General features: G+C 41.1%; 1 protein-coding gene across 1 annotated transcript; it reads left to right on the forward strand.

The window, feature by feature from the left end:
• The first annotated feature begins 4,909 nt into the window (after window positions 1-4,909).
• Window positions 4,910-16,369, forward strand: KBTBD8 (kelch repeat and BTB domain containing 8). Its single transcript, XM_067542120.1, has 4 exons — window positions 4,910-5,009; window positions 7,077-7,284; window positions 8,014-9,128; window positions 12,794-16,369. Exons 1-4 carry the CDS (start codon window positions 4,994-4,996, stop codon window positions 13,255-13,257), a joined length of 1,803 nt encoding a protein of 600 aa, XP_067398221.1. The 5' UTR covers window positions 4,910-4,993; the 3' UTR covers window positions 13,258-16,369.
• The last annotated feature ends 604 nt before the right edge of the window (window positions 16,370-16,973 follow it).

Consider the following 16,973-nt stretch of genomic DNA (forward strand, 5'->3'; position numbering starts at 1 on the left):
AATCTGCCAGCTGTGGAAATCAGAGACGCAGTGCTGGAGTCCCTGCTGCATCTCCACACAAGCCCGGGAATTGGGTACTATGGGGCTGTGTGAAGAGGTGTACAAACCCCTTATTGCCCTGAAGGAGGTTGAGGAACATTTATGGGCTAGGGAGGCCCCATCACCGCACCTCTGCTGAGCATGCTCAGCCTGGAGGAAGGGTTTAAAAGCTCGGTCTGGGTCTGGCAAGCCAGGGAGCAGGATGTACCCTCAGATCTCACAGGGAAGACGGGCTGAGCCAGCAAGCCAAGAGAGCCACAACACCCAGCATTGGCAGTGTGGGCTGGGACCTTGAAGCAACACTCCACAGTCAGGTAGCAATCGGATAGGACCCCAGTGGAAGTAGGAAGTGATCTAGGGAAACTGACAAGACGCTAAATGCCAAACAGAGACAGGAGAAGCCACATAAGCCTCATTGCGCCCTGGTTCGGAACTTGCTGTAGAGTGGGCCCGGGTTCTCCTACCCCCGCTAGAATGGTGCCCACCGGGCTGCACTGCCGCCAACTGAAATGTAGCCATTTTGTTGGACTGCTGCCACAGAGACTATAACCATGAGGCAGGGGGCTCCTGCACCAACACCCCTCCAATCACAGGCTGTCATGCCTTTACATCACCTTTGGAAGAATCAATAGGAGCAGCAGCTCCAGGAGAAATGTCATTCTGAATGGCTATGGCCAACTATTCACCAGTATAATCATGTCATCCAAACACCTGACTGACTGGCGTAATGTCCTTCAAAGTAGAGAAAAGATAGGACTTCACTGCAAATAATACCAGCCCCAATTTTTATTAAGGCTGCTAGATACAGACAGAACCTGGCAGTTCCCTCTGGCTCACTAGGTCCCAGATTAATTAAACACAGCGGTCCTTATTGTCTGTTCCCTGCTGGCCCTTCATGCTGGTTTCATGTCTTACAGGGGCCAATGAAAGGGTGGAACCAGCGCTCAGAACACACGTACCCCATTCTTGTGTCTCAGAGAAGAGCCATGAGAATGATTAAAGGACTGGAAAACATAAAGTGAGAGACTTAAGAATCTCAATCTGTTTATCTTAACAAAGAGAAGGTTAAGGAGTACCTATATGGGAAACAGCAATTTCATAATAGAGGGCTCTTTGATCTAACAGACAAAGGTATAACAAGTTCCAGTGGCTGGAAGTTGAAGCTAGGCAAATTCAGACAAGAAATAAGGTGCACATTTTTAATAGTGAGAGTAATTAACAACTTTGCAGGCGTCAAAGTGGATTCTCCATCACTGGCAATGTTTAAATCAAGATGGTGTTTTTCTAAAAGATATGCCACAGTTCAAACAGGAATTAATTCAGGGAAGTCGTAGGGCCTATATTGTATAGGAGATTAAACTAGATGACCATAATGGTCCCTTCTGACTTTATAATCTATCAGTAAAGGGGCTCACCCCCCAGGTGATGGAACATCTCCAAATGAGCCCTCTTGATGTAGGGAAGGAGAGGAAGGGGCATTGTCAGAGCACATCACCACTGCAATTCTGAGAGCTGGTGAGTCAAACATCTTTTTTGGCAAGCATATTTCTGGCTGAAGAAAATTCAGTACTTCCTCCAGGTAGAATGGTAATGGATTAACTCAGGTCTGGGACACCAAAGAACTTTCCATCACCTCCTGATTCCATTTACCCAGGCAGAATGGTCAGTCTTGAATTTTGAATACTTATGTGGTTTTGAAGGAGACAAGCTCTGCTCTGTAGTCTAACTATCTCATCAAAAATTGCATTTTATCTGGTGATAGGTTCAATCCAAAGCCATGGATCTGAACAGTTGGAAGGAAGAGAGGTTGTTTCAGAATCTAAACCAAGATCTGAATTTTGTAGCCAGCCCCAATTTCTGTGGTGGATAAACCAAAACCTCCAAGTACTGCACATAATTTGTGGGTGTAACCGGGTACTGAGAAATTTAAGTGATCCAAACTATGTATACAAACAAACAGTTTTTTTCTGTGCTCAGCTAATTCACAAATATATGAAAAGATTTTCTTCCTCTTCCTTTAAAGCTCCTTCTCTCCCATCTCAGTCCTTCCTCCACTTAGCATCCTATCCCATTTGGCTTCCTCACAATAATGGGAGAGAAGTAAAGGATCTTAGTCTAGGTTTCTTTTGCAGACCAGACTCCCAGTGAAGTCAATGGGAGTTCTGAGTGCTCAAGGAGGATCTGGTTCTAAATTTAAATATGATACTTTTTTTAATCACTGGTAAAATTAAGGGCTTAGAATGAAAATCACTTCTGAGCCATAACTATCACCCCTGGTTTTGGATTCCAGGACTACTGAATGGGAAATAACACTTTTCCTATGATATGTTTCCATCTGGTGTGTTTTCTTGCTGAGATATTTGATATTACTTTTATTTAACAAATACTTAAAGTGGAGTGTCTGGCTAAATTTTCTCCACCAAAAACACCAAAAACAAAGGTGAGCCATTGCAAGAAGAAATGTTTCCTCTCTAAAGTATCAGATTAAATGCTATATCTATATTAAAAACACTCTCCATTGTATGTTTCATTTTGTACACTAATCCAGCCAAGCCAGACTCTCCACACCAAAAGAAATGACACAGTGAGGACATCATGGAGGTGATATCTGTAGTCTGAGAAGGACAAATATATGAGGATGTCATTTGCTAAAAGGTAAGAATTGTAGCTATTCTCCCTTCACTTTCATTTTATGTAGCTCTGGTCAATTTCACAGCCTTTACCAGTACTGAATGGGGAAATTGGAAAACTGCAGAATCGATTTGAAGGAATGAATTTCTATTTTCTTTTACACGTCTTTCATCAGAGTCACTACCATTACTGGGTTGCATGGTATGATTATCGACAGCAGCCTAGGCAGTGTGGATAATTGCTAACAGAGGGTAAAGCCATTCTCTGCAAGAGAAAGTAGAACAATGTAAGCAGCAGTCGTGACCTAGAACGATACTATTCTTACCTTCAATTTATGCTTCTGAAGGACATCGGTAATGCACCTATTTAATTATTTCTGAGATTTAAAGGTAAAGGCTTTATTATCTAAGATATTCATTTAAAATAATGGTGCCTTTCTCTGCTTGTCTTGTTTATACAAAAAAATTACTAAGTGTTAAACTTCTCTACTTATCGTAGAACTGCAGATCTTGTTAAATCTACGTTAAAATAAAAGAGAAAAAACTATCAGCATCTCAAATGTTTTTAGAATTTAGCGGCTTTTCTTTCATTTACTCCGCAGCTCATCAAGGAAAACCGTTCCCTAGCTAGCTCCTGATAACCATTCAATTCACAAAAGTGAAACATGGCTCATTGCTGTTTTCTCCTACTGGGCTATCATTTGGTCATTGCAAATAACTCCAAACAAATCCAATAGCCTTCAACCACTAATCACTAATCTCTTTGTATTGTTATAGGTCACTGACAACAAAACAGTTGTTTGTCCATTCAATTAGTTCTGTTGCCTCTTTACTTATTATTACCTATTATTTATTACCATAGCAGCTAGGAACCCCAGTCATGGAACAGGACCCCATTGTGTTAGTGGCTGTACAGATGTAGAAAAGGATGGTCCCTGCCCCAAAGTGCTTATGATCTAAGTGAACCTTTTTATCTGTTTTTGACTGAAAAATCAACATAATGTAATGAATTCCTAACTGATTGTATTATCCAGTTAGCATTGTACCACTGACCATATCCCCTAAAAACTCCAGTGAATGTAGCAATTTATGTGGGCCCAAATAATTTAGAAACAAAGTTTCTTAAAATTAATCCTCCCAAGGCCCCAAATCTGCTATTGCATCCATGCAGGAAGACCACTGTGCCTTTGTGAAGCCTCACTGATGTCAATGGGTCTCTGGGAGGGTGAAGACATCTGCCTACCAGGACTGGAGCCCAAGGCTGCTTCAGAATTTGGCCACCATTATGTGAACACTTGGGCACATGCTTAACTTTACTACTGTGAGCAGTCTTGTCAAAATCAGCAGAAAGCACAAAAAATCATGAGAGCTGGCATGAGGGGTCTTCCCCGCTTACCGAGGCTGTAGCGGTGGAGTCACTCCTAACGCATTTAGGCTCCCAGGTCTCGTCTCTGTACAAGGAGAACGGAGGTGGGGAGCCACAGAAAGGCTGGCGGAGAAGGAGGGCGTGGGGACGGGTGCGTAGCACGGAGTCAGGGCTTGCCCACGGAGGAAACGGCTCAGCATCTCTGGAAGCGGGTCAGGTTGAACGGCCCGAAAGGCGCTCTCGGTGTGCAGAAGCGTGCCCGTCCGGGGAGCGGGTGGGGAAGAAGCGCAGCCGCAGGGGCAGCCTGGGGGACCGGAGCGCGAGTGTGAAAAGTGAGGCGGGGGGCGCGGGTGGGGTAACAGGCGCCTCTCTAAGACAAAGCCCCGAACAGCGGGCCTGTCCCGGTAACACTGCGACCCCTGGTCAGCCGAGGGGTAGCTGGCCTGGGACAGAGGCTGTCTGCTCGCCTCCCACCCCCGCGTCTCACGCAGCGGCATTGGCCACGTGCCCAGGCTGGGTGGCTGGAGGGGCCCTGCGGGGAGAGACGCCGGGGCCTGCCACGCTGGAGGATGTCTGGGGCCCAGCAGCTGGATGCTCCCCTTGTCAAGGGCTGGGGAAGGCCTAGAGGCCCAGCAGCCACACCGCTGCGAACTACAACTCCCAGCGGCCTCTCCGCGGCGGGCCCACCCCGCCCCGGACTACAAATCCCGGCATGCACCGCGAGAGAGGGTTCTCCCTTCCCTCCCCAGGGGCGTGGGGGACAGGAGGACTACGATTCCCGGCATGCAATGCGACCCCCCCTCCCACCAATCAGCGCTTGGTAGCTTGGCTGGTGCGGGGAGGCTGGTTGGCTGGCGCGCGGCAGTATCCGGACCCCGGAGAGGAGAAGGGGGGAAGGGGAAGCGGCGCTGCGGCCCCGGCCGTGACATTTCCTGCGTTCACAGCCCGGGCCCCGAGGATGGCAGCGTTGGGAGGTTGGTGAGGCCGGGCCGGGGGGCGGCACCGTTGGGGGAGGGGCGCCTGAGGGGGGGATCGGAGTTGGGGGAGGGGGGCCGGGTTGGGGGTGGTTGGGGGAGGGGCAGCTGAGGGGGGGCCGAGTTGGGGGTGGTTGGGGGAGGGGCACCTGAGGGGGGCCGGAGTTGCGGGTGGTTGGGGGAGGGGCACCTGAGGGGGGAGCAGAGTGAGTGGGCGGGTGCAGAGTTGTGGCCAGTCTGGGGGGACGCAGAGGCGGGAGGGGAGGGGAGGGGGGTGCCTGAAGGGGAGGCTGATTGTGGGTGGGGTGACTGGAGAGCCGCGTGGGGGGAGGGTGTCTGTGTGGGGATGCAGCATTGGGGGGTTGTCTGTAGACGGGAAGGAGAAGGAGGCCGAAGGTGTAATGGGGGGGGGGGCAGAGAGGGTGGGGTGCCGGCTGGGGGGATACAGGTGGGGGAGAGCAGAGGGAGGATGGGAGCAGTGAGGAGGAGCACTAATTGGGGAGGGAGATCATGGCCAGAGCTGGTGTGTGGGAGGGAGGAGTTCGCAGGGTAGTGGTGTGGTGTCAAATCCTGTAGTCGAGAAGCTGGGATGTAGGTGTGGGGAACCGGTGTGTTGCCAGCTCCATTTGTACAGGATGCTCCTTTGGTTTTGCCTGTTAGGTGGGCACCTGGCAGGTGGGGAGGGAGAGTTGTTTTGGACCTATCCAGTCTTGGGTATGTGGGAGTTGGCATTCTCTTCTCCCAGTTACAGAAGGAAGTGGGTGTTTCTTGCAGCTCTCCGAGTTTGTGCTGCATCTGGAGGCCTTGTCAGAGGCGTGAGGAAGGGTTGGAGTTGAACTTAGAAAAGTGTTGCTGTTTTTTATTGAGTAGCAACAGTGTTCTTGACACTAAACAAAGGACAGGTGACTCACCTGTACTGAGGAGCATGCACTCTAATTCAGAATATCAGAGTGGTCAACGTCTTACTTGGTGTCCTTTACAGGATATTCCTTTTAAGGGAAGTGCTTAAAGTTATCTCTGGAAAAAGGAAGATTTTTGGAAAATTGCTCTGAGAGTGACTCAGAAATATTGAAAACCTTAGGCCCCAAGCCTGCCATCAGATTCTTGTGCACATCAGAGCCCTATTGATTTCATTGGGACTCTGTGGAAGCAAGGTTGTGTCTGAGTTTTGAATAGGGAAATTATCATTGCAGGACACTAGCAAAAGACAAGATTTAAATCTCCCATCTATCGTGTCCTTTTAAAATTTGTTTAGCCCTGAATGCATAATGATCATTTTCTGTGCAGTCAGCAGCATTATCCGACCTGCAATTTTCAACACTTCATTTTTCCCGTTGAGCTTTTCCTTTGTTGTTGAACAGAACACTTGTTTCCTTTACGAAACAGGTTGTTGCACTTGAAACATTGCTCAATTTTCATGTTGGGCTTTACCTCATTAGGAACCCATCACATGTTTTCAGAAGCGTACAGTTTTTCATTTCTTTTCACAATAGAAGTTGAATGCTTTCACACTTGAGTAATAATTTTAAGTGCTAACTAAATAATTTTTGTAATATAAATAACATTAAATATAATATGCATGTAATATTTGTGGCTGTGCGTACTTGCTGTTGAAAAAGTAAACTTTATTTTAGGACTGTAATCTTGCCAGTCAAAAGTCAGTAGTCAATGCTTATTTCCCATTTCAATGTTAAGCTCGTGCACAAGTGTTTGCAGAATCGGGGCCTGAGTCACTGGCTTGTTTTGTTGTTCTGTAAAAATGGGATAATAAACTACTTCATCTAGCTCACTAAGGTTTGGGATAACTGGGTGAAAGGTTAGGTAATATATAAATGCAAAATATTTATCATATGACTGTTTTCTCTTAAAGTTGATTGGTATAATTTACAGATTATCTACATAGTAGATTGTGGAATTTAGAGAAAGAGGAAGCTCAAATCAATAGTCATTCTTAATGCTGATGTATGGTGTATTTGTGTTTAATATGGATATATTCTTGATAATGTGCGCTGTTGCTTTTCCTTTTTTTCAATAGAATAAGACTATTTGGGTTTTATTTTTTTATAGAACTAAGTAAGTTTTCACAAACGTTGAATGGAATTCCTTCAAACACAGTCAGCAGTGGAATGGATCCCTTTCATGCTTGCAGTATTCTCCAACAACTTAAAACAATGTACGATGAAGGACAGCTGACAGATATTGTGGTGGAAGTTGATCATGGAAAGACATTTTCCTGTCATAGGAATGTTCTTGCTGCAATCAGTCCTTATTTCAGGTATAGTATGTGGGTCCCTGCAGTAGTATTGACCAAATGCAAAATTACTTCTAATTAATTATTTTTATTGAATAATACTTTAATTATTGATAGAATTATAAAATTTCCACCCATCTGTAGCTGTATTCTGTGTGACTGCTGTTAGTGATGACATTACAGATTTAGTAAACATTTCTGTTCTTTTAGTGATTTCTTCCAATTTGCTTTTAACATGAATGAATTGACAGCGCTTGCTTTTTTTAAGAAAAGATACTTTGGAAATGATTTCCTCTTCATGTTGTCTTTTTATTTTAAAATAAAAAAAAAGTCTCGGGGGGGGAATCCAGTCCATGTTTTTTGTCATTATATCATTTAAACTTATTTATCTGTTCTTCTTACGTCATTCATACATTTTAGTATATTGACATGTGATGTATCACAAATTATGATTCTGGGTGGAGTATGCAGATTGGCAATTTAAGAACACTTCTTTTTATATGTAAATTGAGCAAATTTGATATGGAATTAATGAGACACACACGGAACACCAAACTGTCATTTCTGACTCACTTCTAAGAGTAGAACTGCACTTTATATTTAGTTAACTGACTGTGACATTATGACATCAATGATGATTAGATATGTGCTGTTAGAATGGCATGTATGTTATGATAAACTATATTATAGTTATCTTAGACCAGTAGAAAGAAGGGAATTGAAAATAAACTGCTAAATATTTTTCTTTTGTAGATCTATGTTCACTAGCGGCCTTACTGAAAGTACCCAGAAAGAAGTTCGTATAGTTGGTGTTGAAGCAGAGTCAATGCATTTAGTATTGAACTATGCATATACCTCCAGAGTAATGCTGACAGAGGCCAATGTCCAAGCTTTGTTCACTGCAGCTAGTATCTTCCAGATCCCTTCCATACAGGACCAGTGTGCTAAATATATGATCAGTCATTTGGACCCACAAAACTCTATTGGGGTGTTTATCTTTGCTGATCACTATGGTCATCAGGAACTCAAAGACAGATCACAAGACTACATTCGTAAAAAATTTCTGAGTGTCACCAAAGAGCAAGAGTTTCTCCAGTTGAGAAAAGACCAACTCATAAGTATATTGGACAGTGATGACTTAAACGTAGACAAAGAAGAGCATGTTTACGACAGCATTATAAGGTGGTTTGAACATGAACAAAATAAAAGAAAAGTGCACCTTCCAGAAATATTTGCCAAATGCATCCGTATGCCTCTGTTGGAAGAAACATTTTTAGAGAAAATCCCTCCCATGTTTGCACAGGCTATAGCCAAAAGCTGCGTACAAAAGGGACAACCTAGTGCCAATGGTTATACACAACGGCTTGGAATGACTGCTTCTGAAATGATCATATGCTTTGATGCTGCCCACAAACACTCAGGAAAGAAGCAAACAGTGCCTTGTTTAGATTCAGTCACAGGGAGAGTGTTTAAACTATGCAAACCACCAAATGATTTGAGGGAAGTTGGAATTCTTGTATCACCTGATAATGATATTTACATTGCAGGGGGCTACAGGCCAAGCAGCAGTGAGGTCTCCATAGACCACAGAGCAGAGAGTGACTTTTGGATGTATGATCATTCTGGCAATAGATGGCTACCTAAAGCTCCTTTGCTGCGAGCCAGAATAGGCTGCAAACTGGTTCATTGCTGTGGTAAACTGTATGCAATAGGTGGTCGTGTTTATGAAGGAGATGGGCGAAATTCACTAAAATCTGTGGAGTGTTATGACAGCAGAGAGAACTGTTGGACAGCTGTCTGTCCAATGCCTGTAGCAATGGAATTTCATAGTGCTGTGGAATATAAAGAGAACATCTATGTTTTACAGGGTAAGGTGCTTTAACTATGTAAGCAATTTTGTTTTATCAGTAGAGAAGGAGTTGTCTAGTCCCAGTGCTTCTACTCTTTGAACTTCCTAAATTGCTCACTTCCTGCAGATTTTAAAAGCACCAGAAGAGTATGGAACAGAGAAAATGGGGGTGGGGATGAAAGGAGGGGGAGTAGAAAAGGCAGTGGAAAATGAAAACGTGGCATTATTGCTCAAGGAGGGGGCAGCAATACTACTTCGGTGTACTTTAAGAAGCTCATTGTGAAGGGGAATTTCCATCCACAAGTCTTGGAAATTTATCTGGTCCTTACCTTTTTCCCTCCTCACCCCATGTAATCTGTAGGCTTATTGAGGGCCTTCACAACCTCCCCTCACTTCCTGAAGTGCTTAGTAAGATCAGTACAGCTGGTCTTTTATTCATGGGGGTGGGGGAGGGGATTCCAGTTTTTGATCACCTCTGACAATGAGCCAAAATAATGCATTCAGGCTCGCAATGCTCCTATTTTAGCACAAGGCTATAGAGGGTGAAGGAGAATTGGAGTAGATTAAATAGACTTCGTGACATTGTGATTGTTTACAAACAGCAGGTTAAGGTAAGAAGTCTAAGGTAAGTAAGTCCAGGGGCAAGAAATGTTACAGTGAAGGGGAAATGCTGAAGAACTTGAGAGTTTTCCAGTAGGTTATGCAGTGGATTGTTCTGAGATCCTGAATTTATTATAGTGTTGTCAATTACTGTGCCATAATTAAGGGCCTCAGTTATTTTATTTTATTAAACCATCACCAATGGAGTTATATCATTCTTCCGTAAGAGTATATTCAGGTCTAACTATAATATTCTTCATAGAATCATAGAAATGAAGGACTGGAAGGGGCCTTGATAAGTCCTCTACTCCAGTCCCCTGCACTGAGGCAGAACTAAGTATTATCTATATCATCCCTGACAGGTGTTGTCTAACCTATTCTTAAAAGCCTCCAATGATGGCATTTCCACAGCCTTCCTAGGTGATTTGTTCTAGTGCTTAACTACCCTTATAGTTAGGAAGTGTTTTCCTAATGTCTAACCTAAATCTCCCTTATTGCAATTTAAGCCCATTACTCCTTGTCCTGTCCTTAGTAGTTAAGGAGAACAATTTCTCACTCTCCTCTTTAAAACTGTCTTTTACATATTTGAAGACTGTTATGGCCCTGCTCTGACTTCTCTTTTCTAGACTAAACAAACCCAGTTTTTTCAATCTTTCCTCCTTGGTCATGTTTTCTAGACCTTTTAATCATTTTTGTTGCTCTTCTCTGGAATTTCTCCATTTTGTCCATAGCTTTGCTGAAGTGTGGTGCCAAAAACTGGACATAGTATTCCAGTTGGCTTTGCAGAATTTGAGATGATTCTTTGAGTGGGAAGCTCAATGAAGTTCTAAGATCAGCAGAGAAATCCCACAGATCTCTAAGCATATGTAGAGGGTAGGGGCTCAATATGTCTGTCCTGAGCCGTCTGCTGGCTATTTTGGGACAGAGAGGGGAGGCTCTCTTTTTGAAGGGGAAACCACAAAAAATGCTGACAGCTCAGCATTACCTTCAGAGGGAGAAGAAACCATTGTAGGTTTGAAAGGAGGCAATATTGCAATTCAATGCCATGATCCCCTCCCAGCTGCACACCGCAGCTGCACAGGGTGAGATTGATGGGATTCTGTGGGCTCTAGAGAGAATTCTGCAGAGTAGTTGCTTTCCCCTTTCACTGTTCCTGGACTAAGCTTGGCTCTGTCTCTCATTTTGTTAGCGAAAAGCACATGGCAGTATGTCAATCTGGAGTTTCAGCTAGAATTCTGAGTTTACCAATTTTTTATTTGGGTTTAAGTCAAGTGATCCTTTTAGCATTTGTCTTATCATTGAAAGGGAGTGCTAGGAGTAGATTTGATGCAATTCATAGACTGTGGTTCATTCCTTAATGTTCTGTTTCAGAGAGCTGCTTAAAAATCTATACACATCTTATTAAAAGCTTGTTACAACAAATATGTCACTTTTAACTATTTTTCCAAAATAACTAATTGATAGAGAACTCACTGAATTTTTTAAGTGAAATTGAGAGTAAAACCCAAGTGGAAACTTCAGAATAAGAGTAGTAGTATTGCTCAAATCTTACAAGATATGTGAGAGCACTTATGCAACTTTTGCTTTTGGTTGGTTCTATGAATTAACTTAATGCTTATACAAATAAAGAATCTAATCCACTGTGCTACCCAGCCCCCCCATTACTTGCACTATAACTACAGATTGATTGTTTTCCCTACACCAAGCCTCACAGGTAAAACACTTGATTTCCACTGTATTATTGGTGCAAAGAACTGTATTCTACAACTTTCATTACCTAGAAAGCAGCATCACAATTGCTGCTATTCACAAGTAAGTAGTCTTGGGTACTTGCCATAAGAATATACACACACAAATGCCACTTGCCACACACAAGGATACAAAATAAGTTCATAGGATTCAAATATGTGTAAATGAGGACTGACTTTGGCTTTAAAAGACCCATTGGAATACAACTGTTAATTATTATTATTAATTATAATTATAATTGTTATTTTGTATCTCAGTGTAGAGAAATCTAGAAGTTATCCAGATGGCTTAATTTTTTAAACTAAACTCCACCCATTTTAATTTCCTACCATTCTTGCAGACTTTTCTTACTCCTTTAATTAGGTGGAAGAATACTTATCTATACTGTTGCATGGAAGAATTTCTTAAAATATGTATATGCAAGATACTATTAAATATAATTTGAACTATGTGCTCTCATATGAGGGCTAAAAATAGCTTTATTATACCCTCTGAGGAAACTGATTTTTCTTCAAAGCCCTAAAAGACAGCTTTAAAAGAATGTTTTATAATCCGCACTATCCTTACCCAAATTGGAGGAGCACTAGCTATAGGTTCAGTGTGTCTGAACTTCTTCCATTTTCAACTTGTAGATAGTAATCTATGCAGTCAATATGTGAAGCTCATTACTATCCAAACCAAAAATTAATAGTGAATTAGTTAGCAGGTTCATGCAAGGACTCCATTTGGTGTCCTTTTAAACAAACCATTGTAAGTGACTAAACCATCCATTTCCGTGCTTGCACACAACACACAAGATTTCTAAGTCCGTATGGAGTCTAAGACACACGATGACTTGCCCAGATTTAGCATAGTTCTTGCATTTCATTCAGAAGTCCTTTACAGTCTATAAATGATTAAATAGTGTTTATTTTACCAGGATGTAAAAGAACCAACGAATACTTGAAATACTTTAAGCTTTTAGAGCCTTGAAGGATTTTTCCCAGAATCTCAAACATGGCTTAGAAGTAGTAAAGGATAGCTAACGTGTGCAGAAATAAAGCATTGCAGTGCTGACAGCCTTCGAGCTCCTCCCTTTCAGCCTGTAGATATACTCTCTGTAGTTTTTGTGCACTATAAGCAGCTACTAATTTTTACACACTCTTAAAAACCAGGTTATGATACTAGATTTGTGCATATTGTTAAGGGTTCAATAGACATGAAAGTTGTGTGGTACAGGGCAGAACAAAATCTCTGATTTCAGAGTCTGGCAGCCACATGGAACTGTGTTCAGAATGATAACTCATAACCTCTGTCTTCTTACACTTTTGGTCTTTTTTGTTTTTGTCTCCATAGGAGAATTTTTCCTCTGCTATGATCCTCAGAAAGATTATTGGGGTTTTTTAACCCCAATGACTGTGCCTAGAATCCAAGGCTTGGCAACTGTATACAATGACTCCATTTACTACATAGCTGGAACCTGTGGAAATCATCAGCGTATGTTTACCGTAGAGGCCTATGACATCGAGCTAAATAAGTGGACTAGGAAAAAGGACTTCCCATGTGATCAGTCCATTAATCCATATATTAAACTGGTACTTCTCAAAAATAAACTCCATTTGTTTGTCAGAGCTACTCAAGTGACTGTTGAAGAACATGTTTTCAGAACCAGCAGGAAGAACTCACTTTATCAGTATGATGAGGTTACTGATCAATGGCAAAAAGTGTATGAGACTCCAGATAGGCTTTGGGATTTAGGCCGGCATTTTGAATGTGCTGTTGCTAAATTGTATCCACAGTGTCTTCAGAAAGTTATTTAATTTTATTTGGTAACAGGCCTTAGTGATTTCAGTGGTATCTGATGCTAGAGAAAACATGTCTTAAAAGGAAACAAAGAAATTGTCAGTATTTCATGTAAGCTGAAACAGACAGTTATTTGTACATGGGGATGGGTGCTCTTTAAAGGTTGCAGGCTGGGGAGGGAATTACTGGTTCATTTTAAAATTGCTGATATTTTACAGGGGAATGAGAGGGGAAGTAAAGTGCAATTATCAGCATTTTTTTCTGGTAAACACTTAATCATGTCATTCTCGACAGGTGTTTTTGTGATTAAAAGTAAACCAAGAATAGAAGAGCCAGGATAACTATGCACTACAATGAAAGAAAATTAGCATTAATAGCTAAGAACATCCAAGCTAGTTTGAAGTGACTTTTTTTTTTTTTTTTTTTTTTAATACGGGTAAAATCCTGAGGCAATATCACTAGGTCTTTATTTTAGATCAACTGAAAGTACATAGAGGAATGCTAGTTCCTGATTCGTAATGATCTTTTTTGTACTGTTTTGAAGTCTACTAAAATGTTCATAATGTTGTTTGTGAACTACCTTAGTTTGGGAGAAATATTGAAGTTGGAAGCAGAACATGAAGTATATTTGTCCAAAAAACAGAAGGCCTACTATCATTTTCTATCTGGGTTTTGTTAAAATCAAGCTAACAGTATAAATAGCTATTTTCTGCCAATTAAATGTAGTGCTTGAAAAGCAGTTTTGACACTGCTTAAAAATATTTTCCATCCCATAAAGGGCTTAAACCCAAAAGTTAATGGTGCTAGTACATTTTTAATACTTGTGTGTCTGAAATGAATGGGCTAACCCTACACCACTGTTTAAAACAGCCTGCTATTATTAATGAAGTCTGTCTTCTTAGGGCCCTATCCTGCCATTGTGGTGGTGTGGGTTTTTTTTTTAACCTAACATTTTCACTGCAGCGGGAGTTTCTGCACAGAATGATGACAGGATATGACCTTAGTAGCTATTAATTTTGTGGAGAGCTCATTCTGCCTCTTGTAAAGTGTTTGCATGTGCTCAAGTAATACTGAAAAATGTGGCTTAACTTAATTATTCTCCTTTTTCCACTCCCCACCAAACTCCCCATTATCTTTTTACTATTCTGTTCTGACCTATAATGTGAAAATTTTGCACTACTGAGCTGTCTTCACGATCCAATTGATTAAAACAAAGTTGTCCACAAATCCATGGTTTAAAGAATTTTAAATGCAGATATAGAATAAGGATTCAATATAGTATAACGCTTTCTGTATGGATTGAACGTCTAACTTATTTTTCTAATAACAAAGTAGGTTTAAAGTTTAGCCTCTACTTCAAAAGTTAAAATTGGATGTAAAAGGGAAAAGTTTAATCCTAGAACTCATATCAGTTCTACTTTGCCAGGTAATTTATTACAAAGCTTATTCCTTCTCGGACAAGGCACGTTGTATCTTCTATATATTTAACTGATTAACTTCTCAAATTGAGGTAAAGGAAGGCTGTTTATTTTAAATTGATAATGGTAAGCATTGTAGCAAATGATGGCCATTATCTGGAATAACAGCTGTTTCAATAAGCCAAATGTTTCACTCAGTAATATTTTAACACCCTGGCATAACTGTTGAGAAATTTTGGATAACGTTGACTCAGTGTATGGCTTTGTTATCACAAAGTAAGGTTTCCTTATTTAAAGAAACAAAACTCACTTGGTTTTGTGTTTTAAATCTTGCACAAAATATCAAAAAACAAACTGTGAAACTAAAAGGGAAAAAAACAAAAAGCCTCTTTGCATTACATACCTCATCCTCCAGCGATTCACCAGACTGCTTCTTTTAGGTGTGGGTGATGGAACATCCCTGAAACTGTTTGAGATGGAGAGCATATGCATGGTTGCTAAGATTGCATAGTAAAACCATGTTAAGGTGTGTGGTTTCTCTTTTGGTTTAGTTTTTTCAAGATACTATAGTTATCCACGGCTAACAATAAGAATTTTTCTTATAAAGGACAGCTATTTCCATGGCTTTTTTACATTTTCCATAGTCCTTGAATAGCTCCGTTTGTGCTATTGTAGGTCTCTAGCTGCAAGCTTTCTGAAGCACCCTCCCCTGCAGTATTGCATTAGTGTGTAAAATCTTTTTTTCTTCCCAAAAAGTGTTATGTAACTTTTTGTTGTTTTTAAAAGCTTGGTTGAATATTTACAAGATTTCTTGCTGCTTTTTGACAATCTATATTTATTTAGTAGAACAAATTTCAATATATTACTTGAAAATATGAAATAGAATTTTGAGTTAGCAATTGATTGGTCATGTGATGTATAGAAGTACAATATGCTGTGGTTAATTCTGCAGTAGGTTTGTTAATTTTGTTTTTCTGCACTAAAGTACGAAGATCTTCATTTTCTTTTATCATTCAAACTAAGAGTGTGATCCAAGACTGTAATATGCTTAAAAACTAAATCCTGGAACTTGCCATAGGAGTAGAAAATACTGAATCTTATGCATGAATAATTTGTTTAAGCAGAAATATAGCTGGGACATTTTGCCACTTCTTAAATGCTTTTAAATTCTTTAAAAGTCAAATTGCTGGTGAAGTTTTGCTTTAACATCAGACTTTAAAAATAAACTTGCACAGTATGAGAACAACTGATTAAAACTGCACCAAAGTACTGGTGATGTACATATGTCTCTCTGCATTCTCTCTGCCCATTTGACATTTCTTCTGCTCTTGTTTAGACTCCCCTTATGAAATTGACACTTAAAATTTAAAGTAACATCTCCTCCCTCCCAATCTCATCAAAGTACAAAATAATTGGTATTCCTCATTTTATTCTAAATTTTGATGTTGATTAAATCACTAAAACCGATCTTGGTGCATCAGATGTGTATTGCATATAATCTGCAAGAAACCTGTGAGCTCCCCGTTTCTTAAGGCTGTTTAGAAATGGCATCCAATGTTCAGTGCTCAGGTATGTTAGTAAGAAGTACTGTAGTCCTACGAGGGCAAATGTGTGGATTTTTAAACATTTTGCCATAATTGCACAATTTTTGCATTTTTACTTAATGTCATGTTACGTTTCTTATAATAAAATAAACCTATTGTTGAAATACGATGGACTTCAACGGTTTTTAATGATAAATATCTTTAAAATGAAGTTGGTAGAACAAGCAAGTAGAAATTCATCCAGTGACCCCACTGGTGACTCTCTTCCCAGCTCTGCAGTTCTATATTCCAAATACTTGCCATTCCTGCTCTTTAAGGCAGCCTGGCATACTGTTGGGAAGGAAGCTGGTGGGGCCTCCTTTCAGGGCCTCAGGTGTATCCCTGCTCCATACACATGTAGGAAGGTAGAGCGGCCAGTTACCACATTTGCCAGTGCAGGCAGGACCACTGGAAGATCCCCCATCCCCCTTGGGCTGTTCAGTCTTGTTCCAGTTTTGCAAGGCTGTTTATAATTTGTTCAAATTGCCCTTTTTGCTTTTTTTGCATAGCACTCCCTATCCAGGGGTCACTAAGTACCTTATACACCTGATATTTAGCTTCCCAGCATCCCTATGAAATAGGGAAGTCTTTCACAGGTGGTGAAAGAAAGGCACAGAGTGGTTAAGCAACATGATCAAGGTCACATAGGAAGCCTGGACAGAACTGGGAACATAACTCAGACCCCCTGCCCTGTGACTTTAACTACAAGTCTGCCTTCTAAATAACTAGTTA

The sequence above is a fragment of the Emydura macquarii genome, unplaced genomic scaffold (assembly GCF_026122565.2).
Source record: "Emydura macquarii macquarii isolate MOO-44397 ecotype Brisbane River unplaced genomic scaffold, CSIRO-AGI_Emac_v2 contig_71, whole genome shotgun sequence".
In the NCBI taxonomy this organism is placed as follows: Eukaryota; Metazoa; Chordata; order Testudines; family Chelidae; genus Emydura; species Emydura macquarii.